Source organism: Equus caballus, chromosome 7, assembly GCF_041296265.1.
Source record: "Equus caballus isolate H_3958 breed thoroughbred chromosome 7, TB-T2T, whole genome shotgun sequence".
Classification (NCBI taxonomy): domain Eukaryota; kingdom Metazoa; phylum Chordata; class Mammalia; order Perissodactyla; family Equidae; genus Equus; species Equus caballus.
In genome coordinates this window covers 23,067,818-23,090,665 of record NC_091690.1, presented here as the reverse complement: position 1 = coordinate 23,090,665, position 22,848 = coordinate 23,067,818, and the positions used below count along the sequence as shown (strand labels likewise).

At 48.8% G+C, this 22,848-nt stretch overlaps 1 protein-coding gene across 4 annotated transcripts in view; it reads right to left on the bottom strand.

Annotated features, from left to right (window-relative positions):
- The window catches only part of ZBTB16 (zinc finger and BTB domain containing 16), a 182,518-nt gene that overhangs the window by 52,148 nt on the left and 107,522 nt on the right, over positions 1-22,848 (bottom strand). For all 4 annotated transcript variants that reach the window (XM_023644848.2, XM_014741177.3, XM_014741178.3 and 1 more), the window contains one exon: positions 7,890-7,976. In XM_023644848.2, coding sequence (XP_023500616.1) covers positions 7,890-7,976 — 87 coding nt within the window. The remainder of the gene's footprint in view (positions 1-7,889; positions 7,977-22,848) is intronic.

The window sequence follows — 22,848 nt, the reverse complement described above, 5'->3', positions numbered from 1 at the left end:
TTCCTTTGTGGTACTGGGTCCACAAAGCCCCTTGCACATAGTAGGTACTTTAAAACTCAGGGAATACGTGAATGAAGGAATGATGGGATGAACCAGTTGCACAGGCCACTCTGATCTGCAGCAAACCCAAGTCGCTAACCTGGTGGACCTGGTGGGGCAGGTTGGGGGCCAGAGGAGAGAGCTGAATTGCTTTGAGGCAAGTCTAGAGATCTAGTTCAACCTATTGTCCTGGCCCCAGAATTCCTAAACCTAGCAATAACTTCAGCCATCTTGAGTCTGCGTGTTTTCCTCTTTTCCTTACCAGGGCACTAGGCAGGCATAAGGTGGGATGACACAGAAGGTCTTACTTGAAGAAGGCAGGAGATGCAGAACACCCATGTTCTTGATGTCAAAGACACGGGCCAGGACACTAGCAGGAGACTCAAGATTCTGAGCCTTCAAGGGCACTAACCAATAGGGCCCCCTCTAAGATGTGGCAGGACATGTTCCTGGTGTTCCTAGAGGTCGGAGCACCTGCTCAGTGCCTATCCTAGCTCTGCAGCTTGTCTGGCCTAGGTTTATACATCATCTGTTTGGATACTAGCAGGGGGTGGTCCCCCTGGGCAGCCTTGGGCATTCCAGGCAACAGGGCCTTAAATAAGATCCACCAAATCTGCTCTGTGGGATTGTTCAACATGTGGAATTCATTCTGCCCTCACCTCTCCCAACTGTACTCAGAGGGCTCCAGTCATTGTTAGCTCAGTGGGCACAATGGAAACAGCCTCTTGGTCAGAGGACGAGTGAGGGATCCTGGAAGATCCCACCTCCACCTTAGCAAAGCAGCTGCATGCCATTCCTATTCCTCCACCACCATTACCCATCAACCTGGCCCTTCCCCTCTCACCTCCCAGTGGGGGAATGGGTGCCCTCTGGGGCGTCTGATGAAGCTCGCGATGATGCAATGATAGTAACCACCACCACCACTTACTGAGAGTTGACTCTGTGCAAGGCCTATGCTGAGTGCTTTACGTGGACTATCCTATTAAATCCTCACAATACTCCTTATATAATAGATGCCATCATTGTCCCTATGTTACCAAGGAGGAAACCAAGGCTTAGAGAAGTTAAGCAACCTGCCTGAAGTGATGGGGCTGGAATTTGAATCTAGACAGTCTGACACCAGATCCCAAGTTCTGAGGGTCACTATGCACTGAATACCCTGAACTTCACATTCTGACTTCAGGCTCCATGGGTCCCCCTCTTCCCTGAAGCCTGCAAGACAAACCTGAGCCACCCCATCAGGGCCCAAATTTGCCCAGTGAGTAGAGCCCTCTGGAGATCATGCGATCCATGCGCCTGCCTTCGGGCAGGTCCATCCTTCACAAGTAGCCATGTGCACACCTGCCTGCCCTGTCCCTTGGGCTCTCACAGTCTCTCTGGCCTGGCCCACAAACACCAGCACTGGCTCCATCTCCCCCATGCTCAGACCACAGGTGGGCGGCTGCTGTGACATCCCCCCATATGGATTAAAAGAGTTGGTTTCTACAGCTCACGCCGAAGGCCTCCTCACTGAGACCTCCTCCTTCTCCGACATGGTATGCTGAAGACTGTCCCAACCCCCTCGCCTTCCACTCAGCAGCCAAGGTATCTCCCCTGCCCTCTAATTAATGCCACCCGATCTGTCTGTTGCCCCCAGGCCTGTTCAAGTCCAAAATGGGGATGTACAGTGGCTTGAACAACATTATGATTTGTAAAACCCACTCCTAATTAGTTTGACTTTGAATAAAGAGGGTAATTATTTTTAAATTTATTAACTGCTGCCTGGCCGGAGAAGTTTCCAGATCAAATGACATGGAGAAGCTATTTCTGTTCAGTGATGCAGCAATTTATATTACTGATCGGTCATTAAAACCTCTGGCACAAAACCACTTGTGTTTCCTGAGCCAAGATAGTGTCCATGTGTCAAATTTCAAACCCAGAGTATAAATTAAGCCATTAAAGGTATTTATCAGTTTATCTGGACTTAAAGAACTACTTACTAATTTAAGACCTTCCCAATATAGAACCCAAGTGGTGCGCTGGGCGTGCATGTGTGTGCGTGCGTGTGTGTGTTCTCACTTTTTATTTTACTGAACGGTGTAAAAAAACTTCTGATGTGTAAATGAAGCACACGCAGCGCAGGGAGCTGCATAGCTGTTAATTCCTCCCCGCTCTGCAACCCAAACATTTTGGAAGCAGCAGTGTTTTGCAATATGTATTTGTCATAATATAAAAGGTGTAAAGTGCTCTCTGTTTATCTCCTCAAAGTCTTCGTGGTGCCAAAACAGAAAACTGAAGTGTGACAACAAAGCCTGAGCCCAGCCCAACCATCATGTGGCCTCCCAGAACACCAGCTTGAGCCCACCAAGATCTCGAAGGGAGGGGACGAGGAGGGGTCACACATACCAGGATAAAAATCCAGGTTAACTAGGGTCAAATGGGTGAGACGTGAAGATGACATTCATTGGGCTAAAATGGAATTGGGAAACACTTTCTACTAAACTCATTCTTCAGCGTCAAGAATAGCTGTAAAACACCATCACCACCCATTTGAGGCAGTGCCACAGGCTAGCGCTGTTAACTCCCCACATGGCAGCCTTGGGCACGGAATGCCCCAACCCAATCTGTTTCAGGGAATTTGCATCCTATCTCAGGAGGGGGACATGGGCATTGAGAATTTTTAGGGAAATGGGTCGCAGGGATCCAAAAGGCCCCTGCCCAGGACAGGAGCATGAGCTAAATGATCTCTGAGAGGCTCTCCCTAAACCGTTCAGCCATATACCCACGGACAGCAGTAAGTCAGTGTGCAGGCAGCTGGGGAGTAACAGAAAGAGCATTGAAAGTGAAGGTGGGTCAAGTTCCAGCTCTCCACTTCCTAGTGGGTGACTTCGAGGCCTCCACTTTCTCATCTGTTAAAAGTGTTTTATAAACTAAGGAATGAGAAATACAAGATGGCATTACCATTATTCTACTCTCCCAGGGTCTCCATTCCTTTTTCTTTCCAGAGCTCTGGCTCCCTGCTCTCCTGTTCACTCTCCTATGAAACCTGCTGCCCCACTGGCTTTTCCCAGGCCCATAACTTGACCACTACTTTCAGCATTCCTTATCATTAGGCCTCTCCCTTCCTCATGGGTCCCCTTTCTTAGAACAGAGATGCCACCTAGATTTCAAGTTGTGTTCCTTCATTGATTAGTAGAGGAGGCTGAGGATCCATCTGGTTCTACAGGAAACAGCACAATAAGTGATAGATGAGCTCTGCCCTGTGTCAGGAAGAGCCATCCCGTTGCCAAGCCTACGCTGAGGATCAGGCACTGTCACATCTATCCTCCCTGAGCCCAGCCTGCCCCACACTAGGGAGAGTCTGCACGCTCCTCAACGCGGAGGGAGCTGACCCGGAGCTCACACCCACGTGGCGAGAGAGCCAATCTCAAAGTAGACATCTGGTCTCATCTCTGATTTGGATTCATTTTCTACATTCCTCTCCCCTTTCAAGAGCTCCATTTACTCAACCTGGAGATAACGCAAAAGCAAGGCTGAATGGCTGGGCCCCAGCACTGCTGAAGGAAGGACGGGACCTTATTCCTTTTGTAGGTGAGGAGACTTGAAGGGCAGAAACGACAAGTAACAAGTCAAGCCCATTCACGTCCTAGGCAGTGGAGCTGGAACCCCATCCTGGGCTTCTGACTCAAAACTCCAGGTTCTTTCTAATTATATTTGAGACAAATATCCTTTTCTGGAAAGTGTTGATCACTTTCGAGTTCTCACTGAGTTAAATCCTTGAAAGGCACTGGTCCTAAGATGCTTCTTGACTTTCAAAGCTGAATCAGGACCCAGACTCTAGAAACAGGTTGGAATGTCATTAATACCACTGAACTGTACACTTAAAAATGGCTAAAATGGCAAATTTTATGTTATATATATTTTACCACAATTTTAAAAATTAACAGTGTAATATACCAAAACCCATTGAATTGTATACTTTGAACACATGAATTGTATGGTATACCAATTATATTTCAATAAAGCTATTTAAAAAAAAAAAAGGGGACAGGGACCATGTCCGTGTTGATCACTACTGTATTCCCAGTGGGTGCCAGGCACACAGAAGGCACTTAATAAGTGTGTGGGGTGTGCCCGTGAACAACCTCCCTGTCTGCTCACCCCGCGGGGACTCAGCCTCTCTACTGGTCCCAGCGGAGAGGGTAGCTTGTTCCCTGCGCTGCATACTTAATCCGGACCGACAGATTTAAGCTGCTCGGCGAAGCTGGCTCACAGCTCAGTCTCCTCAGCCCCCAGCTGGAATCCTCAGAGTGGGATTCTCGGTTACATGTCCTACTATTGTAGAAAGTGGCTGGGACCCTGGGAGACCTGGGTCCTCCCCTGGCTTTCAAGATAACCAGCACTGGAACCCTGAGCAAAAACTCATCTAGCCAAGTCATCCTCTCTATAACTGAGCAAAGGAGATGCTGACTGGAATGACAGCTCACCTAGAAAGCTCTCCTCCCACTGCCACAGGCCGCGGCAGCACCAGTCCAGAGCCCACAACCCCAGCGCTACGAGGTATGCTCTCCACTCAGGAGAAGCAGGCTTTGTGAGCCGGAAGGACAAGGAATTACTGATGACAATCACCCTAACAGCAGCAGCTCACTGGTCTTCCTTCTTCCTCTCTAGGCCCCGGTGGTAGCTTGGTAGCCGGTCTCCAAAGATGGCTGCCATCCATTCCTCTGTCCCTATATGTGCTTGTCACTCCCCCTTGAGAAGGAGAGTCTAGTCTTCCACCCCTTAAATCTGGGGCTACCCTGGGATGGCTCTGACCAATAAAATACGGTGGAAGTGATGGTGTATGTTTCCAGCCTAGCTTTTAAGAGGGCTGCAGCATCTGCTTCTGGACTCTGGGAACCCTGAGCTGTCATGTAGGAAGTCCAGCTACTCCACTGTATAGAGAGGCCACGGGAGGAGCACAGGGAGTCAGATGTGTGACCGTGGAAGCCATCTTGGACAGCCCAGTCGAGTCTGCAGCCAACTCCAGCCCTAGACACTATCTGATTGCAAACACAGGACAGGCCCCAAGTGCAAACCACCCCGCTGAGCCCTGTCACCCCACAGAACTGTCAGAGACACTAACGCTTTGTTGCTTTCATCTACTGCTGGAGCGGTTCATTACACAGCACTTACAACTGAAATGCTCCCTGTGGTCAATTTTCAACACAGGAGCCAGAATAATATTCTAAAAACACAAACCAAGTTGTGTCATTCTCCCATTCAAAACCCTCCAATGGGTTATTTTTTTCCCCTTCTCTATAAATGTTTGCACACAAGGACATGGTGTGATGAGGGGGTAGGTGTGGGGTGTGCGTATGCGTGTATATGCAGCTTTACTGAGATATAATTCATATACCACGTAACACACAATTCATGCATTTAATCTATACAGTTTAATAGTTTTTAATTCATCCAGAGTTGTGTAACCATCACAACAATCAATTTTAGAATATTTTCGTCACCCCAAAAAGAAACTCCGTACCCATTAGCAGTCACTCTCCATTTTCCCCTAACTCACTCACCTGTGGTACCTACTCATTTACTTTCTGTCTCTATAGACTTGCCTATTCTGGATGTTTCATATAAATGGAATCACACAACACGAGGCCTTTTGTGGCTGGCTTCTTTCAGTAAGCATGTTTTAATGTTTTTAAGGTTCATCCACGTTGTAGAATGTATTAGTACTTCTTTCCTTTTTACAGCCAAATAATATTCCATTGTATGCATATACTCCATTTTGTTTATCCATTGATCAGTGGGGGCGGGGGGGCATTAGGCTATCTCTGCTTTTTGGCTATTATGAATAATTCTGCTATGAACATTCATGGGCAATTTTTTGTGTAGACGTATGTTTTCATTGCTCTTGGTAGATACCCAGGAGTGGAACTGCTGTGCCATATGGTAACTCTATGTTTAACCTTTTGAGGAACTTCCAGACTGTTTTCCCAAGTGGCTGCACCATTGTACATTCCCACGAGCAGTGTATGAGGGTTCCGATTTCTCCACTCCTCAACAACACTTCTTACCGTCTGTATTTATTATCACAGCCACATCCTAATAGGTGTGAAGGACTGTCTCATTGTGATTTTGATTTGTATTTCTCTGATGGCTAATGTGCTCATTGACTGCGCATTTTTGGAGAAATGTCTATTCAGATCCTGTGCCCTTTTTAAATTTTGGCTATCTGTATTTTCATTATTGAGTCATAAGAGTCCTTTCTATTTTCGAAGTCCTTTACAAGATGCATGATTTGCAAATATTTTATCCCCCTCCAGTGGACCCTTAGCACATGCAGAATGAAACCTAAATTCCTCACTAGGGGTGAGAGACCCACCTGATGTCCGACCTCCTCTCACTCTCCGCACCTCGCTCCCTGCCCCCGGCCCACTGCTCTTCAGGCTGTTCCCTGAACTTGTCAAGTTCAACGCAGCCTCAGGGCTTCTGTAAGGGCCTGCTCCCTCTGCCGAGACATTCTTCCCTGAAATCTTTGAGTGGCTCACTCCCTCACTTTAGGACTCTTCTCAGATGTCACCTCAGCAAGGCCTTCCCTGGCCGTTTTTTATCTAAAATACCAGGTTCTCCCTATCACTCTCTACTCCTTATCATGCTTTATTTTTTCTTATTAGCATTTATTATAACCTGACATTATATTATACATACCTTACATATATCACACATGCATACACATTATATATATTTGCCTATACTGTCTCCCTATGAGAATCTCAGTTCCACGATGGGCAGGGATGCTGTCTGTCTCCATGTCACTGTACCTTACATGCCCCAACAGCGCCGAGCACATTGTGGGAAATCAATAAATATTTATTAAATTTTAAATACATCTACCACCACATACTGAACGCTTACGATGAGCCAAACGCTCCACAAAGCACTTCAAATAAAATATCTTCTTCAATCCTCACAGCAACCCCAGGCTATGAGGTAGGCACTATTATTACTCCACTTTTCTAACAGACAAGGAAACCCAAATTAAGAAAGTTTAAGCGACTTATCCCTGGTCTCACAAAGAGTAAGTGGTGGAGCCAATATGACAGCCGGACAGTCTAAGCAGTGTCACCCTTGTCCTCCCGGTTCACTTCAGCAAGTCACCTTCCTTCCTTTGAGCCTCAGTTTCCTTACCTATGTCATGGGCCTAGCCTGCTACCTTTCAGTTACTGAAAGACTGGCTAGGTGAGATCAGGTAAGGCCCTGAGAACAGAGCCTGGCACACTGTAAGCATCTCATAAGTGTGGGCTACGCCGGTGATGACGACGCTGCTGCCGATTACAATGAGGAGACGATGCTGATGCTGTGAGATAATGCTTTGAAATAAAATAAAGCCATATTGATGTCAGTTAATATTGTTCAAATGCATCCTTGGGTACACATTGCTTTCTTTTAGACAAGGATTGGACTCTCTCAGATGGGGGACCAGACAACTGTGGCCACATGAGGGTTTCAGAGTTAGTCAGATGGGGTGCGAGAGTTTCCTGAATGTTCGTTCACCAAAGAAAGGGCGTGCTTAGATAACATCACCGACTTTCTAAGGCCTTGACAAGAGCATTTGAGAGGATGTCAGTGTCCCATTAGAGATCTTGGTCTAAGCCAGGGCAGCTGTTCTCATGGGGCAAAGTCACCCTTGTAAATTCCTGCCCAGCCAGCCCCCAAGCAAGAGTAGCTGAACACAGCAGAACACATCCCCGCTCACAGCTGCACCAGGAAATGACTGGATGTCACGTTTGCTAAAAGAGAGTGCTGCTAAGATACTTCATCCCCATACACTGTCACACCATGGAGGACCCGGAGCATGGGAATCAAACTCAACTCACCGGTATGGGTCTGCCTGTGTGTCTCCAGGGCGTCCTCCTTCGAAAACTGGGCACCGCACTGATCACAGACAAAGGCTTTGGCACCGGCTGAAAGAAAGGGGAGGCAGTTACCACCAATGCGAAATGCCATTAGGAGGGGGTTCTGGGCCAAAATCCTGCAGGTGGATACTGAGGGAGGCATCAGATACCTGTGAAGACCCCAAGGCGGGAATAATCCACAGTCTCAGCAGCCAGCCCAGCCCCTCCTCCAAGTGTGACCACCCACCTACCTGAGCTCCAAATAGCCCATCTAGGGCTCCCCCAGAGAGAAGAGGGAACAAAACCAGAATAACCAAGACAAACAGAGACGGGGTCCAGGTGAGATGTCCCAAGCAGAAGGGGACTCTGGAGGGCTGGCTCCAGGCAAGGGTTGGAAAGGAGTAAATGAGACGATGAAGAGAAATGTGCCCTGTCGCCTAGATTATACTTTACGGAAAGTGGGAATGGTTGACATACTTCTACTCAGATAAACCCCTAACTCAGTGTGTGCAAAACCAAACTCGCTGTCTGCCCTAGCCACTGCCTGCATCTGGCCATTTAAAATCCCTGGGGGCCCCCACTGTGTCTTCAGGATAAAGTCCAAGCTCCTCACCATGATTCCCAAAACCCTTCTAGACATGCTTATCTTCCCTGCTTCATCTCTCCAAATCCTTGCTCCCTAGTCTCCAGCCCAACGCAGATGCTCTGGTTCCCTGGAGGAGCCAGGCTCTTCCCCATCTCCAGGTCTCTGTGTATCCTTTTGTACCTCCTCTGTCTTTGACATGCTTGCCCCTCTTCCCAGCCTCACAGTATACCAGGCCCTATTCATCATGCATGCATCAGCCTCAATACCCCAGCCCCCGTGTCTGGGTGAGGTACCCCTTCTTTATGCTCCCATAGCACCCTGTATGTTCCAGGTCATACCTCTCCATGCTCTCTTCTAAACGCCGGTGGACCTGGCTCTACCTCCTGCCACACTATAAGTTCCCCAAGGGAGGGAGCATGTCATCTCATGCACAGCTGCATCTGCCTGACATCCGGTGGGATCCCATTACTCTACACATTTGTGGAATAAACAAAATCAGTTCAGTGCAATTCAATTTGATAAACTTTTTTAGAACCATTACTTACAAGGCTCAGCGCCAATGTCAAGATAAACAGGACTTTTGCCCATGTGCTAACAGTCTTCAAGGCTCTAAAATGTCATCTCATCCAGGGGCACCTGTTGCAAGCCTTGGTGATTTTCCTTCAAAATGTCTTCTAGATGCATCTCTTCCATTATATGTGGATCATCACGGCCCCATCCAGGCCCTTGTTGGGTCATGCCCAGAACACTGGAAGGCTCAAGGACAGCTGCCACATCACCAGCCACCCTCTCTGATCCACCCAGCAGACGCAGGGTCCTTGAAAGCCACTTGATTCCTCATTTCTTTGCTCACGAAAGTGAAATGGCTCACAATTTGCACTGATGCTAAATTCCTCTACTTGGCTTCAAGGTCTTCCACACCCTGACCCAGTCAGTTGTCTGTCTTCACCAGTCCTCACTGGGCACCACTCGATCCTTCCCGAGTCTCTGTGCCTGAGCAATGCCGGGTCCCATTCCTCTATTTTCAAGACTGGAGTGTGCCTGTACCAAGCACCCTGGCCCCTCACCGCTCTACCTTTCCAACCTGCCACGGCACTTGGTTCCTTTCCACCCACCTTAGCACTTCTTGACCTGAGCCTGTGTTTTAGTCTTGTATTAGTTTCCTAAGAAGCAGAACTAAATATCCCAGTGCCATTTTCAAACCATCTCAGACTTCCTGAGGCTTTACCATATACCAGGCGTGATGCTAAGTGTTCGAGATATATCATTTCATTTGATCCTAACAACAACTTTTAAAAGTACACACTATTATTACTCCCATTTAGCAGATGAGAAAACTCGAGCTCAGAGAGGTGAAGTGTCTTGCCCAATGTCACACAGTAGGTAACAGGACAGGTGGATTCAAACCCAGGCAGCTTGACTTCAGAGCCTTTGCTCTTAATTCCTATACCCTTCAGCCTCCCTAGGGTTCCATCTGCAAAGATGCTTCATGGATAAAAAGGTGGGATCTAGGCTTCCTTCCCCCAAATCAAAAAAAAAAAAAAAAAATCCAATATACTGCTTTTATAATCAAAGTTTTGATTATATCAAAGTTTTGAAAATCCAAAATTCTATTTGGAAAAATGGTTCCACTACTTTTTTAAAAGTTTTAAAATCTTTGCCTTGGAGTATTAGCACATACTTAAGGAACAGAACTAGAATACAAGTTGTGCCAGTATAGACTTAAACATGGATAAACCGTTCTTGACAGTGAAGGGTATCACAATCCTAGAGTCAGGTCCTATGAGGGCACTGACCTGGTCTGGATTCCTAACGCCCAGCAGGATATACCTTCTGCTAGGGGCTCAGTAAATGTTAGTTGACTGAAGAAATGAGTAATAAAGTGTCCCAGGAGAGATATGAAGTCACTTTTCCTTAAGAGCCTTAAAAGTAAATATCATCATTTGTCTTAGGCAGCTGGAGCTGAATTCGCCTGGAGGCAGGGGGAATACCATGATCATCTCCAGGTGTCCCTACAAGCTACAGGGCGTCCTCGGGCCAAGGACGTGTACGGGGCTTACAGAGCTCCGAAGAAAGAGCCCAGAAACATCATGGAAGGTGGTCACTGTGTGTTCCCACAGGTGGCAGCCAGGACCACTTTCCCTCTGTTTATACTGGAGACACAGCTGGTGCCTCAAAGAGGAGAGAAAGGAGGCTGGGAAGGCCAGGGTGGATGCAGCCACAGCCCCTCACGATGAGAAACTGCCCCCAGTCCCAAATCATTCACCAGCAATGATTTTCTGTGCATCCGTAAGGGATCTGATTTTAATTACATTTCTTTGGTTCTGTCAGTTCTCACGGCTCCAGAAAGAAGAAAGGGGAAGGGGAGGCCCAGGAGGGGAGCAGGGACTGGAAAGCAGAGGGTGCCCTGTGGGCTGGCGGTCGCCATTGTGCTGGAGCTACCGGTGAGGAACCCGCTGGTGCTGCAGCTTCAAAGGGATGTGGTATGGAGAGTTCTTAGAAAACAGCCGTCGGTGCGGCTATAATAGCGTCTGCTTTAATGGCTGAGAAGCAGAGAGAAAGGAAGGAGGGCAGGGAGGAAACGCAGGCCGGATGTGTGCCATCAGATGAGTTCAGAGGAAGATAAAAACAGATTAGCACACACCATCTAGTCAAGGCTGCTGGCTGTCCCAAGCCTGACCGCCTCTGGGTGCCCTTCAAGTCCTCCGCTCTGCACCCATGCCCTCCCAAAGTCATGAAACTGAGCCGAGTGTGTGAAAGCCCCCCGTCCTCAGTGACTCTGGGTGAGAACCCTCATCACACACAGATACCACAAATGTTGGCTCCCACTGCCGGTCCCCATTCATGAAGCCCCAGGACTGCTCCACCCCCCACATCCCCAGGCAAGATTCCCCCCAACTCCCCAGGGTGAGCCCAACAACAAAGACAGGCAGTTCTAGGACACAGGAGCAGAGCGGAGAGAGGCAGAAACCCCCTCTCCCGAGGAGGCGTGTGCCTTTAAATTGTCTCCGTAATGGCTGGCTCAGAGGCAGAAATATTTGGCAGCCCTGAAATTAAAAGTGATAAATTTCCTCGCCAAGCTTTGATCGATAATAGAGGCCTCATCTGTTAATCAATAAGATAGTCTCTGCCTGTTTACCGTGCATATGCTGTTCGCCGCTGCCTTCAGTATGATGTCAGGTTTGCATTCAAAGCAATTCAAGTGTGTACAAACCACATGGCTATTCTCAAAATGCATTATGGTGACATCATTCAGCCGCTAATACATTTATAAAGCATCAGTGCAAGGGAGTGATGGGGAAGGAGGAAGGTCATGCCAGCTGAACACAATGGGTGCATATGGACATATCGGCATCATTTACCCCCTGAAAAATTTCCTGGGGCTCATCTTGAAGAGGGGAGAATGCCAGGGCACAGCTCAGGGATGGCCACGCCTCCTTAGAGCCTTCCTGCACACAGGGCATGTTTTTGGATGTCCATTAAGTATATGCCAAGAGGTAGATTACAGCAAATGAACAAAAGAGACAGAAAAAAAAAAAACACTGCCCTCAGGGAGCTTCCATTCTAGAGAAGAAGGCACATCTTTAAAAATCAAGTACAGCCACATGTCGCTTAACAATGGGGATACATTCCGAGAAATGCATCATTAGGCAATTTCCTCGTGGTGTGAACACCATGGAGTGCACTTACACAAACCTAGATGGTACAGCCTACTACATACCTAGGGTATACGGTACTGGTGTTATGGGACCATGGCTATATATGTGGTCCATCGCTGATAGAAATGTCATTACATGGTGCATAACTCTGAAAATAAAACAGGTGGTGGCAATTGATAAAAAGAAATAAATTAAGTGAAGAGGGATAGAGAGTGCTGGTGCTGCTATTTTATATGGGGTGGTCAGGGAAGACCCCCCTGACGAGCTGACATCAGAGGGGAGAATGGAAGAGGTGAAGGAGAGGAAGCCACACCACTGTCTGGGGACACCTGGTCCAGGCAAAGGAAGAGTGGGGAGGCCACCTGGTTGGAATGGAGTCAGTGAGGGGAGAGGGAGAGATGGGGTCAAGTAAGGGGACAGACCACAGGGAGAGAAATTAAATAGCCAAGAGGGAGAAGAGCCAGAAGAAAAAGTAGGCTAGACCCCCCTCTCTCCTCTCTAGCAATTATAGATCGAGTGGACCAAGGGACAGAACAGTGGGATCAGTGAGTGCAGGCCACTCACTGCTGTGGACATCACACCTCAATAAACCTGACTCCCAGTCTGTAAAATGGGGAGACCACGTCTGTCTGCCTCACTTGAGGCTGCCGTGAGGCTCCGAGGAGACCATGGATCTTAAAGAACACAAAACTCCGTTAATCATCAAGAGCTCTGTGGCTAGAGGAGCTCACTGAGGATGTTTCTACCTCGGGAGGCAGGCGAGATTCAGGTCAGACAGATCAGAGCTCAAATCCCAGCCAAGCTAGTCACAAGTTATGACCGTCAGCAAGTTCCTAATCTCATGAGTCAGTTGCCTCATCTGCGAAATGGGAAGGAGAGTAAGTCCCTCAGAGGGCTGTGACAAGGTGGGGAAAGTGCTCGACCCTCTATCTGGGGGGCAGATGCACAGACCCAGTGAGTAGTACCCATCAGCATGCCCAGTCAGGCTCAGGGTCATGATCCCTTTAAAAAACTCCTTTGTGTAAAGTATGATTGATGTTACTGAAAAGAAAGTACAGTTATTTGGGGGCCATTTATCTCGTGTAAAGTGAGCTTACATTTGTAAAGACATATTTCATTACAAGCACGCACACCCCCACCTCTTGTCCCTCGAATTTAAAGGTGAGTGATGGTCTCGTTGGGGGAGCAGGATCATCTGTCATAGGACCAACATGTCAGTATCGGCAGCTATTCACACCCGGCTCTTAAATCCTCCTGGATGAGCCCCAGGAGCCCCGTTCACGTGTCCTGTGTTGCCGGGTTCTTTTCGGTCTTCCCCAGCTGACTGTAAGCTCCGTGTGAGCAGGGCTGGCGTCTGTCTGTCTTGTCCCCTGCTCCCTCCTCCACGCCCTACTCCAAGCCTGACGTGCAGTTTGTGCTCACTAAACACGTGATAAACAAAGAAACCCTCAGGCAGGTTCCTGGGCGCAGAACCGGCCTGGGAAGCGGGCAGTGGCCATTCTGAGCACTGCCAGGCTGTCCCCTAGGGGGTGGCAGAGTCTTTATTCCACCCAGTCTGGGTTCTCTACTGTTCCTTTTTCAAAACTCAAGGACATGTTCTCTGGCTGGAACTTAGGCAGTTCGTGGGAGAAGAAAGGAAAGGTTAGAAAAGTGGGGCTGTCTGCTTCCTCATCTCCCTTTTATCAGCCCTCTGGCTCCCAACCCAGCTGCCCAGGACTCACACACCCGCAGCAAAGAAGCAGCCCCTCCCTCTAGCACGCTCAGGAGCCTCCAGTCCTAGGAGGCCTCCGATGGCCAGGGTAGACCCTCCACTGGCTGGCAGAGATCTGCTGAGTGACCCCCACTCCCAGCCCAGGAACTGAGTATATCTGAGTCGAGGTTAAAGAGACAGACAGACAGACATCCCTCTCCTGCCAGTCTCCCAGGGATCCTGCAGATGAGGGCTTAAGGATGCCGTAAGTGCTACACTCGGGGAACAGGAGCTGCCTGACCATTCAGAATTTTCCAGACCCCTACTTCTCCCCTTTCCCCTGACTTCCGGACACCTCCAGAAGGTTAGACAGGGGCTGGAGGAAGGAGGAGGGTTGAAAGCAGGTTGAGGTTGGGTGGAAAGAGGGGAGGCAGTGGCCACAGCCTGCATGGAGGCTGGAGCTGGTCTAAGGACTCCTTGCGTGGGAGCTGCCTTCACTCTCTGTTGAGAATCACCCCGACTTGCAGGAAGGAAAGGAGGGACATCCCAGGAAAGCATTTTCAAAACCAGAAAGCTTTCTATAAACGCTCAGCATTCCAACAACAACAGAGCCGAAAAGCACATCAGGCTCCCGCAGCTGCCCTCCCTCACCACCGCCGGCCTCTCCCCTTGGCCTCTCCCTACAGGCCTTCCCGACCAGAAATGGGGCTGGGCGTCCCAAGCATCCAAGAAGGGGAATAGAAGATGCTGGACGCGACCAGCTGGGAGCTCGTGTCTCTCTGAAGTAAATAAGGCAGAAGCCAATGAGAGAAGAAAAAAAAATGCAAAATCCCTCCCTCTCCCACCCCCACGCTAATAAAGGAGAAAAAAAAAAGGAACCACTGAAAAAACACCTAACGTTTGCCAGCATCTAATGTTGAGCAGTGTCCTTTTTCTTTTAATTCCTTGAGATTTTAAAATAAACATCTTGAATGTTCTGATGAGATACGCATGCCTGCTTACATAAGGAAGTACAGAGTGTACCAAAACAGCAGACCCAAAAAAAGCTTAAGCTGTCAGAACAATGAGTACAGACGCGGGGCATTTTACAACGGGCCAGGGTGTACAGTTTTATTTACAGTACCTCTTATCAGACAGAGAACAGTACACTGGCTGCCAATTCCAAAGGCCAGCACTGCGTGTTCTCTCGCTCAAGGAGATGTGCACTCCCCAAGAGGAGCTGGAAGGCGTGCTCTCTCTCCAGCTCTCTCTTGCTCTTTCTCCTTTATCAACAAAACAAAAAGTGATACAGAACCAGCATCTCTGTAAGGTACACAGAGCCATGGGAGAGGGAAAAGGCAACGCAGGTGGGCAGATGTGGGCAGAATGGAAAACCACCAGCGCTATCGATTGGCTCAGGATATGGTTCAAGGGTAGCTCTACCTGACAACGAAGTGGGAGAAAGGTCCTCGGGACCTGGCGTCACTACAGGACGGAAAGGTGAATGAACTAATGATGCAGGGCCCCAAGCAAAGGTAGGATTGAGAAAGCCACCAGGAAAATGTTCCAAGCTGGGCACTAGAGATAGGGGAATGACGGGATTGCAGGCGGCAGGGTTTCAGATCTCTGGAAGTTAATTTCCGATCAATGACTCGGTAGGCGGCTGGGCACCTCACATGTGGATAAATGTCCACTCTGTAGAAGATGAGACCTTGGAACGGGTCAAAGGAAATGCTGAAGCATCCCTGGTCTGAGAGAACATTTCCTAATGAACCTAATGAATAGCATACTACCAGGAGGTTCTGTGGTGTCCTGGTGCCCTCAGCCTTCACAGGGATTCTGTGGTCCTGCTCTCGTGTCCCACAGAGAAAACTGAGGTCCACCTGGCCCCTTATCCATACAACTCAATTCTCAGCCCAGAGAGGCTTGGAAAGCTCCTTTGCTACCACTTTTAGGACCAGAAGGTAACCCAATAGGCTTAGAAACACAGCCTACTGCCGGTACAAACAGATCTACTCGACACAGCTGCACAGCAGAGAAATGAAGAACCCTTACTCTGGAATCAAACAAAGCCAGGTTCAAGTCCTGGGTCCCACCATTTCTAGCTACCACCTGGGCAAGCGAATTATCTTCTCTGGGCCTGTTTCTTCACCTGTAAAATTAGGCACAGAGTATCTACTTCACAGGGCTGAGTGATGACTAATTTAAATGGCTACGTAAAGTCTTTAACACCATGCCTGGCATGCAGTAACTGCTCAAGAAATGTTAGCTGTCGTTAACAACATCATCATTATTACTGTTACTTTCTCCCCTAGTGTCAATGTCTGGACCCCACACAGACATCAAATGCATGCAATCAACATCATAACATTTAAAATACTCTTACCACCCCCCCACCCCCCAGCCAAAACACAGAGAGAAAAGAAGGGAGGAAAGATGTCCACTCTGGACAAGTCATCAGCAGAGTGGGAAGGGAGTGAAAGATAAAGGAAAGGCAGATGACACCAGCAAATGTGCACCCCAAGAAACCCCTATACAAACCAACAATGTATAGTCAAGAGAGGGTCGGTCACCTTTCCCTGGGAGAAGATCAAAGACATGCCCCCTCTCTGGTCAGCTCCCAACACTCATGGCCAAGTTTTGACGGCAGTATCATCCTCCTGCTGAGATGAGTGCGAACCTAGTTAAGGTGAGTTATTTTAAATAAAATGCAAGTTGGATGGTAAATTTGTTGAAGTGAAAACAACAACAACATACAAATCTTCCTGAAGTCTAAGAGTACTGATTTGGGGGTTTGCCTTACCCCTGCCTTTAATCCACTTCTTTCCCCAACAACTTTCACGACTAGCTAATCAAGGTATGGTGATTGATACATTGGCACAAAACCCTCTCTTACTATGGGAATGTCAACCCCTGATATGATGGACTAGACTTCCTTTCAGAAACACCGTGCCAACTTGGAGATGTCCCTGAGGTGGAGTCCTACAGTGCTAGTTGACAGACGTGGCTTTGGGTTTCTTCCCCTCATTGGCAGTATGGTCCTGGCATCAACTTTGTAGCCTTGCTTTCCTCCTTAAAATGGGGTTATTAATCCTTATAGGATAGTTTGAACAAGAACCTATATGAAGTACCTGGCACACAGTAGATGCCCAAATAATTATTAGGAGTACAGAATAATTTCACTTCATCAAGTTGATGAGCTCCAGGAGGCCGGCCTCTGGCCTGAGCCTTCAGGAACTCTAGCCCCTAACATTCCAGACCCACAGTTCCTTGGGGAAGTGCCCAATGAGTAAGTGGCCTAGAAGGGTGAGACAGCATTCTCTGGGGCTCTTGTATGCATGGTAACCAACTGTTTGTGATGAGAGAAGGGGCCACCATCAGATGAGGCAGGTGGATAAGGGGCTCAAGGAGGGTTCTGCTGGCCAGGAGCACCACAAAGAGAAATGGATGCAGAGTCCTGACTGTCCCTGCCCGAGCTGTGTCGTCTTGGGTGGGTCTCTTCATCTCTCCATCTATAAATGACAAGTTTTAAATTGGGACATCCCTAGTTTTCTTCTCCCCTAGGAGAAGAAAAGATGAATGGGTGTTATGCAAGAAGCTGGAAGCACACGGCAAAGAAAGCTAAACGTGGCTGTATAAGGGAGCTCAAATGCTTACACCCCTTGGTGATGGGAAGGTGGTGGCTCGACCAAGCTGGGGCTGTGTTCCCCGGTTCAGCCAGGGGACTCCTTCTTAGGAGGAATACCTTGCTCTATCAGGTGGGCAAAGCAGAACAGAGAGTCCAGACGCTGGGAAAATCATTAGCCAGACAGAGTCGGGCTAAGCCAATGAGGCCAAGGCGGAGGCTGCCCCCTGAGTTCCAGGGAACACTGAAGCCTTCAGGTGTTCACAGCTTTGTTTTGTTTAAAGGAAGTAGTCCTGCAGTCTTGGCATTTTTAAGAGACTAGGTAAAAAGGCCAGAAAAACCCCAGTGGGGATTTCCGTCATGATTTTGTGGGATATCCCCTCAACCCTTGGACACCAACAATCATCTTCCTCCCTGGTCCCTGCTTGAGGATTCTCAGGCGGAGGGGCTTCTGCTGCATCGAGCAGCCACAGAGCTCTGTTGGTACCTGAGCCTTTGGCCTTCTCCTCTCAACCTCGATTACCCTGCTCCTTTCTATTGAAGCACACAGGCCTTCACCCAAAATCTGATATGGGGGATCCCTCACCTTCCCGAGGGTAAGACTCATGAGTACTGCCTGGACAATGGGGAAAAGCACACCCAGGCCGCTCTAGGGGTGATGGCCAGAATCTAAACCCTGCCTACCCACAAAATCTCAAGCAATACCTGCCACCACCCCACGTCCCAACACTCCCTCCAATTAAATTTTCACTTGAGGTATTTTCAGAGGGAAGAGAGAGCAGCACTCCTCAGCCCTAATTGCATTCTGGTCCTCCCTCCCTTTCTTCTAGCAAGAACCTCCCTCCCTCATTTCCCGCTGACTGCAAAGCAGGCCAAGCCCTCTCACAGCACTGGGATCTCTTTGGGATCCTACAGTCATAATTCCCACATCTCCTCTTCCCAGAATCCCCTCTCCCTACTCCTAGCATCTCTCCCCAATTCCATTTGCAACTCCGTGTGTGCGTGTGCGCACGCGCGTGTGTGTATTCGTATGTGTGTACGTTAAGTTAAAATACCCTTAGGTCATCACATTTCAGTAAGTGACGAGAAACGAAGCATTTCAGAGGGCTCAAATGCTGTCACAAGTGTGATAACCATTGCACAAACCAGTGGGCGGGGCTCTGCACACAAGTGTCTGTGGACTCTTCCCTCGGCTCCCTTGAGATGGGAGCCCCTCTTCTTCTGGGAGCCCCACGAGGAAGCCCTGCCACAGCCCTCGCAGACATCCAGGCCAGACTGCCGGGAAGAGGCAGGATTCAGTCAGCAGAGGAGCCCCTCTGTCCAAGGCGACCCTGGCTTTGACATCGACAGATGCGAGCTTTCAGCTCAGGTACCCCCCAGCTACATCAAGAGCACTAGCCGTCTAACCTCTCTGAGCCTCAATTTCCTCACCTGCTCAACAGGTGATGATACATCCCTCCTCTCCCCCCAGTGAGACTTTGTAGTTGCGCCACTCCAGGGAGCATCACTCACCCAGAAATGAGCCACAAGGTTGTTAGGAGGTTTAAATGAGCTAATGCAGGGTGCCTAGCAACGGTAATTGGCGCTTGGCAACTGCACTCTAACTCTTCCCTTCCCAGGATCCTAGGGGTCCTGCCAGGGTTGCCCTGCAATGGGGGGCAATAAGGCTGCTGCTGGTGCAGCATCGACGGTAATAATGAGACTATTAACAACTAACATCTATCGAACATTTACTATGAAATAAGTACTATACTGTTTTAAACGCCACATATCATTTAATTCTCCCACCAATTCTAAGATTATCCCCATTTTATAGATGCGAAAGCTGAGCTTTTAACAGCTTAGTTCACGTGTTCAAAGTCTCCTAGCTAATAAGTGTCAAAGAAAAAGTAACTCAATCAGGGTGGCAGCAAGGGTAAGCCCACCTAACTAGGAGGGCCTTGGATTACATAAAAGGTTGAAGAGCAAGAAGTTCATAGGAAGGGGAGCAGAAAAAGGTCCCAAAGACAGTGTGCTCGAGTCCTCTGTTCTTCTCCACACTCTGGCTCACTCCTTGGACTTAGGGGATTTTCCCACAAGCTCCGAGGCCACCCTCCTCAGTTCATATCCTCTTCTCTGAGCATTTTCCCTGTTAAGAACAACCCTCACCTCTTGGTCTAGGAATGTAACACCACTGTCCATCAAAGAGAGTCTGGACTGAGAGCCAGCAGCACCAGGGTCTAGATCAGGCGCTTCTGTGGACTTGGCTGTATTCTAGAATCCTGATTTACCTGGCCTCAGTTTCTCCATCTGTAAAATGGACATCATGCTCCTAGCTCCTCCCTCCACCTAAGCTGGTATGGAGAGGAATGAGTTCAAGGACAGGACAATGTATAGAGCTTTACAAGGAAAGGTGCAACCAATCTTCAAGACTGACCTACAATAAAACCCCAATTAGGAACATCCCTCCACGACGGACACTCTTCCTGAGCATTTTCCTTTTGCCTTCTAAGAAGATAAGATATTCTACATCAAAAAAACAATCAATTGTAGCACTTAAGGTAGAAAAAGGCCTCTTACATTGATGAATGACAGCCAACTACAAAGACGGAAATAGACAAGGGTTTTTGGTTGATGTTCAGTTAACCAAAAGTCCCTTTATTCCACCCTCCCTGAGCATCCTAGCATCAAGGCTTTACGGAGCAGATGCTCACTCTTGGCTCTGAGGGTCTCTTCCCTTCCCTACTTCTCTCTGCATGTGTCCCTTATCACTTGCCCTTTACTCACTGCCCAAATTGGACCCCTTCTTCTTCCCAAGAACAGCGGGTATAGCCAATTAGTTTGGGGCTGAATACACAAATTTCAGGCCAAGGTGTCCATCCTAGACTGCAGTGTTGTCAGTGAACATTAGTTCATTAATACACACACACACACAAACACAAGCATACGGGTGCACATGCACACACACACCCTGGAGATTTCTCTCCACAAAGGCAGAAGCAACCAATCCACAGCGTCTACTGTTCCTCTGTTCTTGATGACAGCTGAGAAAGAGCCCCTTCACCTCACTCGCCCGTCACAACACCCACGACCTCATCTCAGACCAGGGCTCAGTGACTGCCATCCTCCCAACCCCTTCCTCAGGCCCCTCAGTGGCACCTCGAGGCTGCCAGTCTCTCCAGGCCTGCTGTGGCTTTCAGAAAACAGAGCGTTGCTATTTTTAGCCCTTCTCAGCCTAATAATACTCCCCAACACCCATTCAGCTTAATCACTTTATTGAGGACAAGACGCAGGCACTCCAGCCCGGGTGCTTCTGATGTTAGGAAGTAGTAAAATGTTCAAACTGGTTAAAAATGACACTCATTGGCTTGCCTTTGGTGTTTCTGAAACCTTAATTGTGGCTCAGGCTGTGGATCTAAAAGAACCTTGCAGGTTTCAGAGTCTGTCTTTCTTACCCCCTGCACCATAATTGAAGTGTTACATTACAACTACAGCACCGACATTTTCAGGCTCGAAATTCAGAAGGCTTAAGACTCCACACTTTTCAAAACAGAAACACTGCCCATCACACTTAATGCCCATTCTTAACATGAACTATCCCACCCCTCCCCCCCACCACCAAAAATAACAACTCGCCTTTTCTGGCTGACATGGTGGGCCAGCTATTTTCCATGTTAAGCCTGTAGCATTATCAAAGTGCATGTGAGACTAAAATGACATCAGATTGCTGCTTGAAAACAGGAAGGTTTGTTTGGTGTTATCAGAGGACCTGAGAATTTGGTGTGTGCAGAAAATTGACTGTTGGTAGCTCTTCTGCATGCCCTTTTGAGTCCATGACTTCCAAAGCTTTAGGGTGAGCATCTGTAAGGCATGCAACCAGTGCCCTGTGAACTCTGGGCTGGGGTAAATGGGCAGCCAGGAAAAGGAGTGGAAACAACGTTGCCTCAGAGGTTAAGACCAGTGGCTTCTGAGCCAGGCAGATCTGGGTTTACAGTCCAACCCTTTCTCTTACTCACTGGGTGAGCTTAGGCAAGGAAATTCAGCTTCCTCATCTGTAAAATGGACATCATAACAGTACCAATCTCATAGGGGTCTTGTGGGGATTAAATGAGATCAGGGAGGCGAGGGTCTGGTGCAGTACCTGGCACTTCGACCCTCAGTAAATGTTAGCTACCATTACTGTTGTCTCTGGTCTTCTTTCTGCTGTGGGCGCGTCCTAAGAAAGAGCATTTGGGCTTTTGACTCTTCAGCCTTGCGCAAGACAAAAAGGGAATCTGGCACCAGAATGGCTAACCATAGCCAGTTGTGTGCAGTTTCGGGATGTCCTTGGACACAGGGGAGGGAGGTCCTATGGACTCAAAGTGGTTGATGGAGCCCGTCCCAAAGCAGAAGCTCTCAGGGGGTGACTCCCCGGGTCCCTTCCAGCTTAGCAGGCCACAGCGGGGCCCCAGGTCTACAAAGAGCTAAATGACGCTCTGCCACATTCCTGGCCTTTCTCCCCTCCTTTCCTTCTTGGGCAAGGTATTCGAAGCACCTTCATAAACTTCCTGCTCTTCGGAAGGCGGAGGCGAGATGCCTCATTAACTTGCTTAGCTAATTTTACAATTTAACCAAACACCACATTCCTGCCTCCACGCAGCCAGCCTGACTGTGACAAACTTTTATAACTGAGATGGAGGAAGAAGACGGTCCAGGCCAGAGACTGAAGGCATCATCCTGAAAACTAAAGTGGGAAATAGAGAATAGAAAAAATCAAAGGGTCACTTTTTTTTTTTTAAACAGCTCTAAGTACGCTGCAGAGCAGAATTCTAGGCTGCGTGGGGCTGAGAAGTGAGGGAAGAAAACCACGCGGGGCATGTGGTGTCAGAAAGATGGAGTGCTCCGGTGACAATGATTCTTCCTGTCCCCCCCACCCCAGGGGGCTGGGGACTATATCTGGAAGCATAGTGACATGCTGTCCTCTGAGGGGCATGATTCAATGCTGATGGGCGGCAGGCCAGAGGCTGGGCAGGGCCACCCAGAGGACATGTTCAGCTTGGCAAGGCCCCAGGGCCCCTGCCAAAAGGCACTGAGAGACGCCTGCCCAGCCCACCTCGCCCCAGGGCCTGTGGACAGCGTCAGGCTCCTACCTCCTGATTATGAGTCTGGCTGTGGGTGGGGTGGGGGAAGGCAGTATGTCTAAGAAAGTTTCACTATAAAGAATCCTCTTGCGTAGAAAAGACCCCCAGGAGTTGCCATATTGGTCCCATTTATGCAGGCCCACACGTCGCCCACCCAGGAGAGACAGACCCCAGGAGTGACAGCTGGTATGACATAGGCCTTCTTACCTGTGGTCAGGCCTTTCTCTCAGTGCACAGGTCAGTAATGAAGATGCTGCCTGTGAGTCTCCTTGCTCCCTGGTCAGCTGTCCCCAGGCCTCCAAA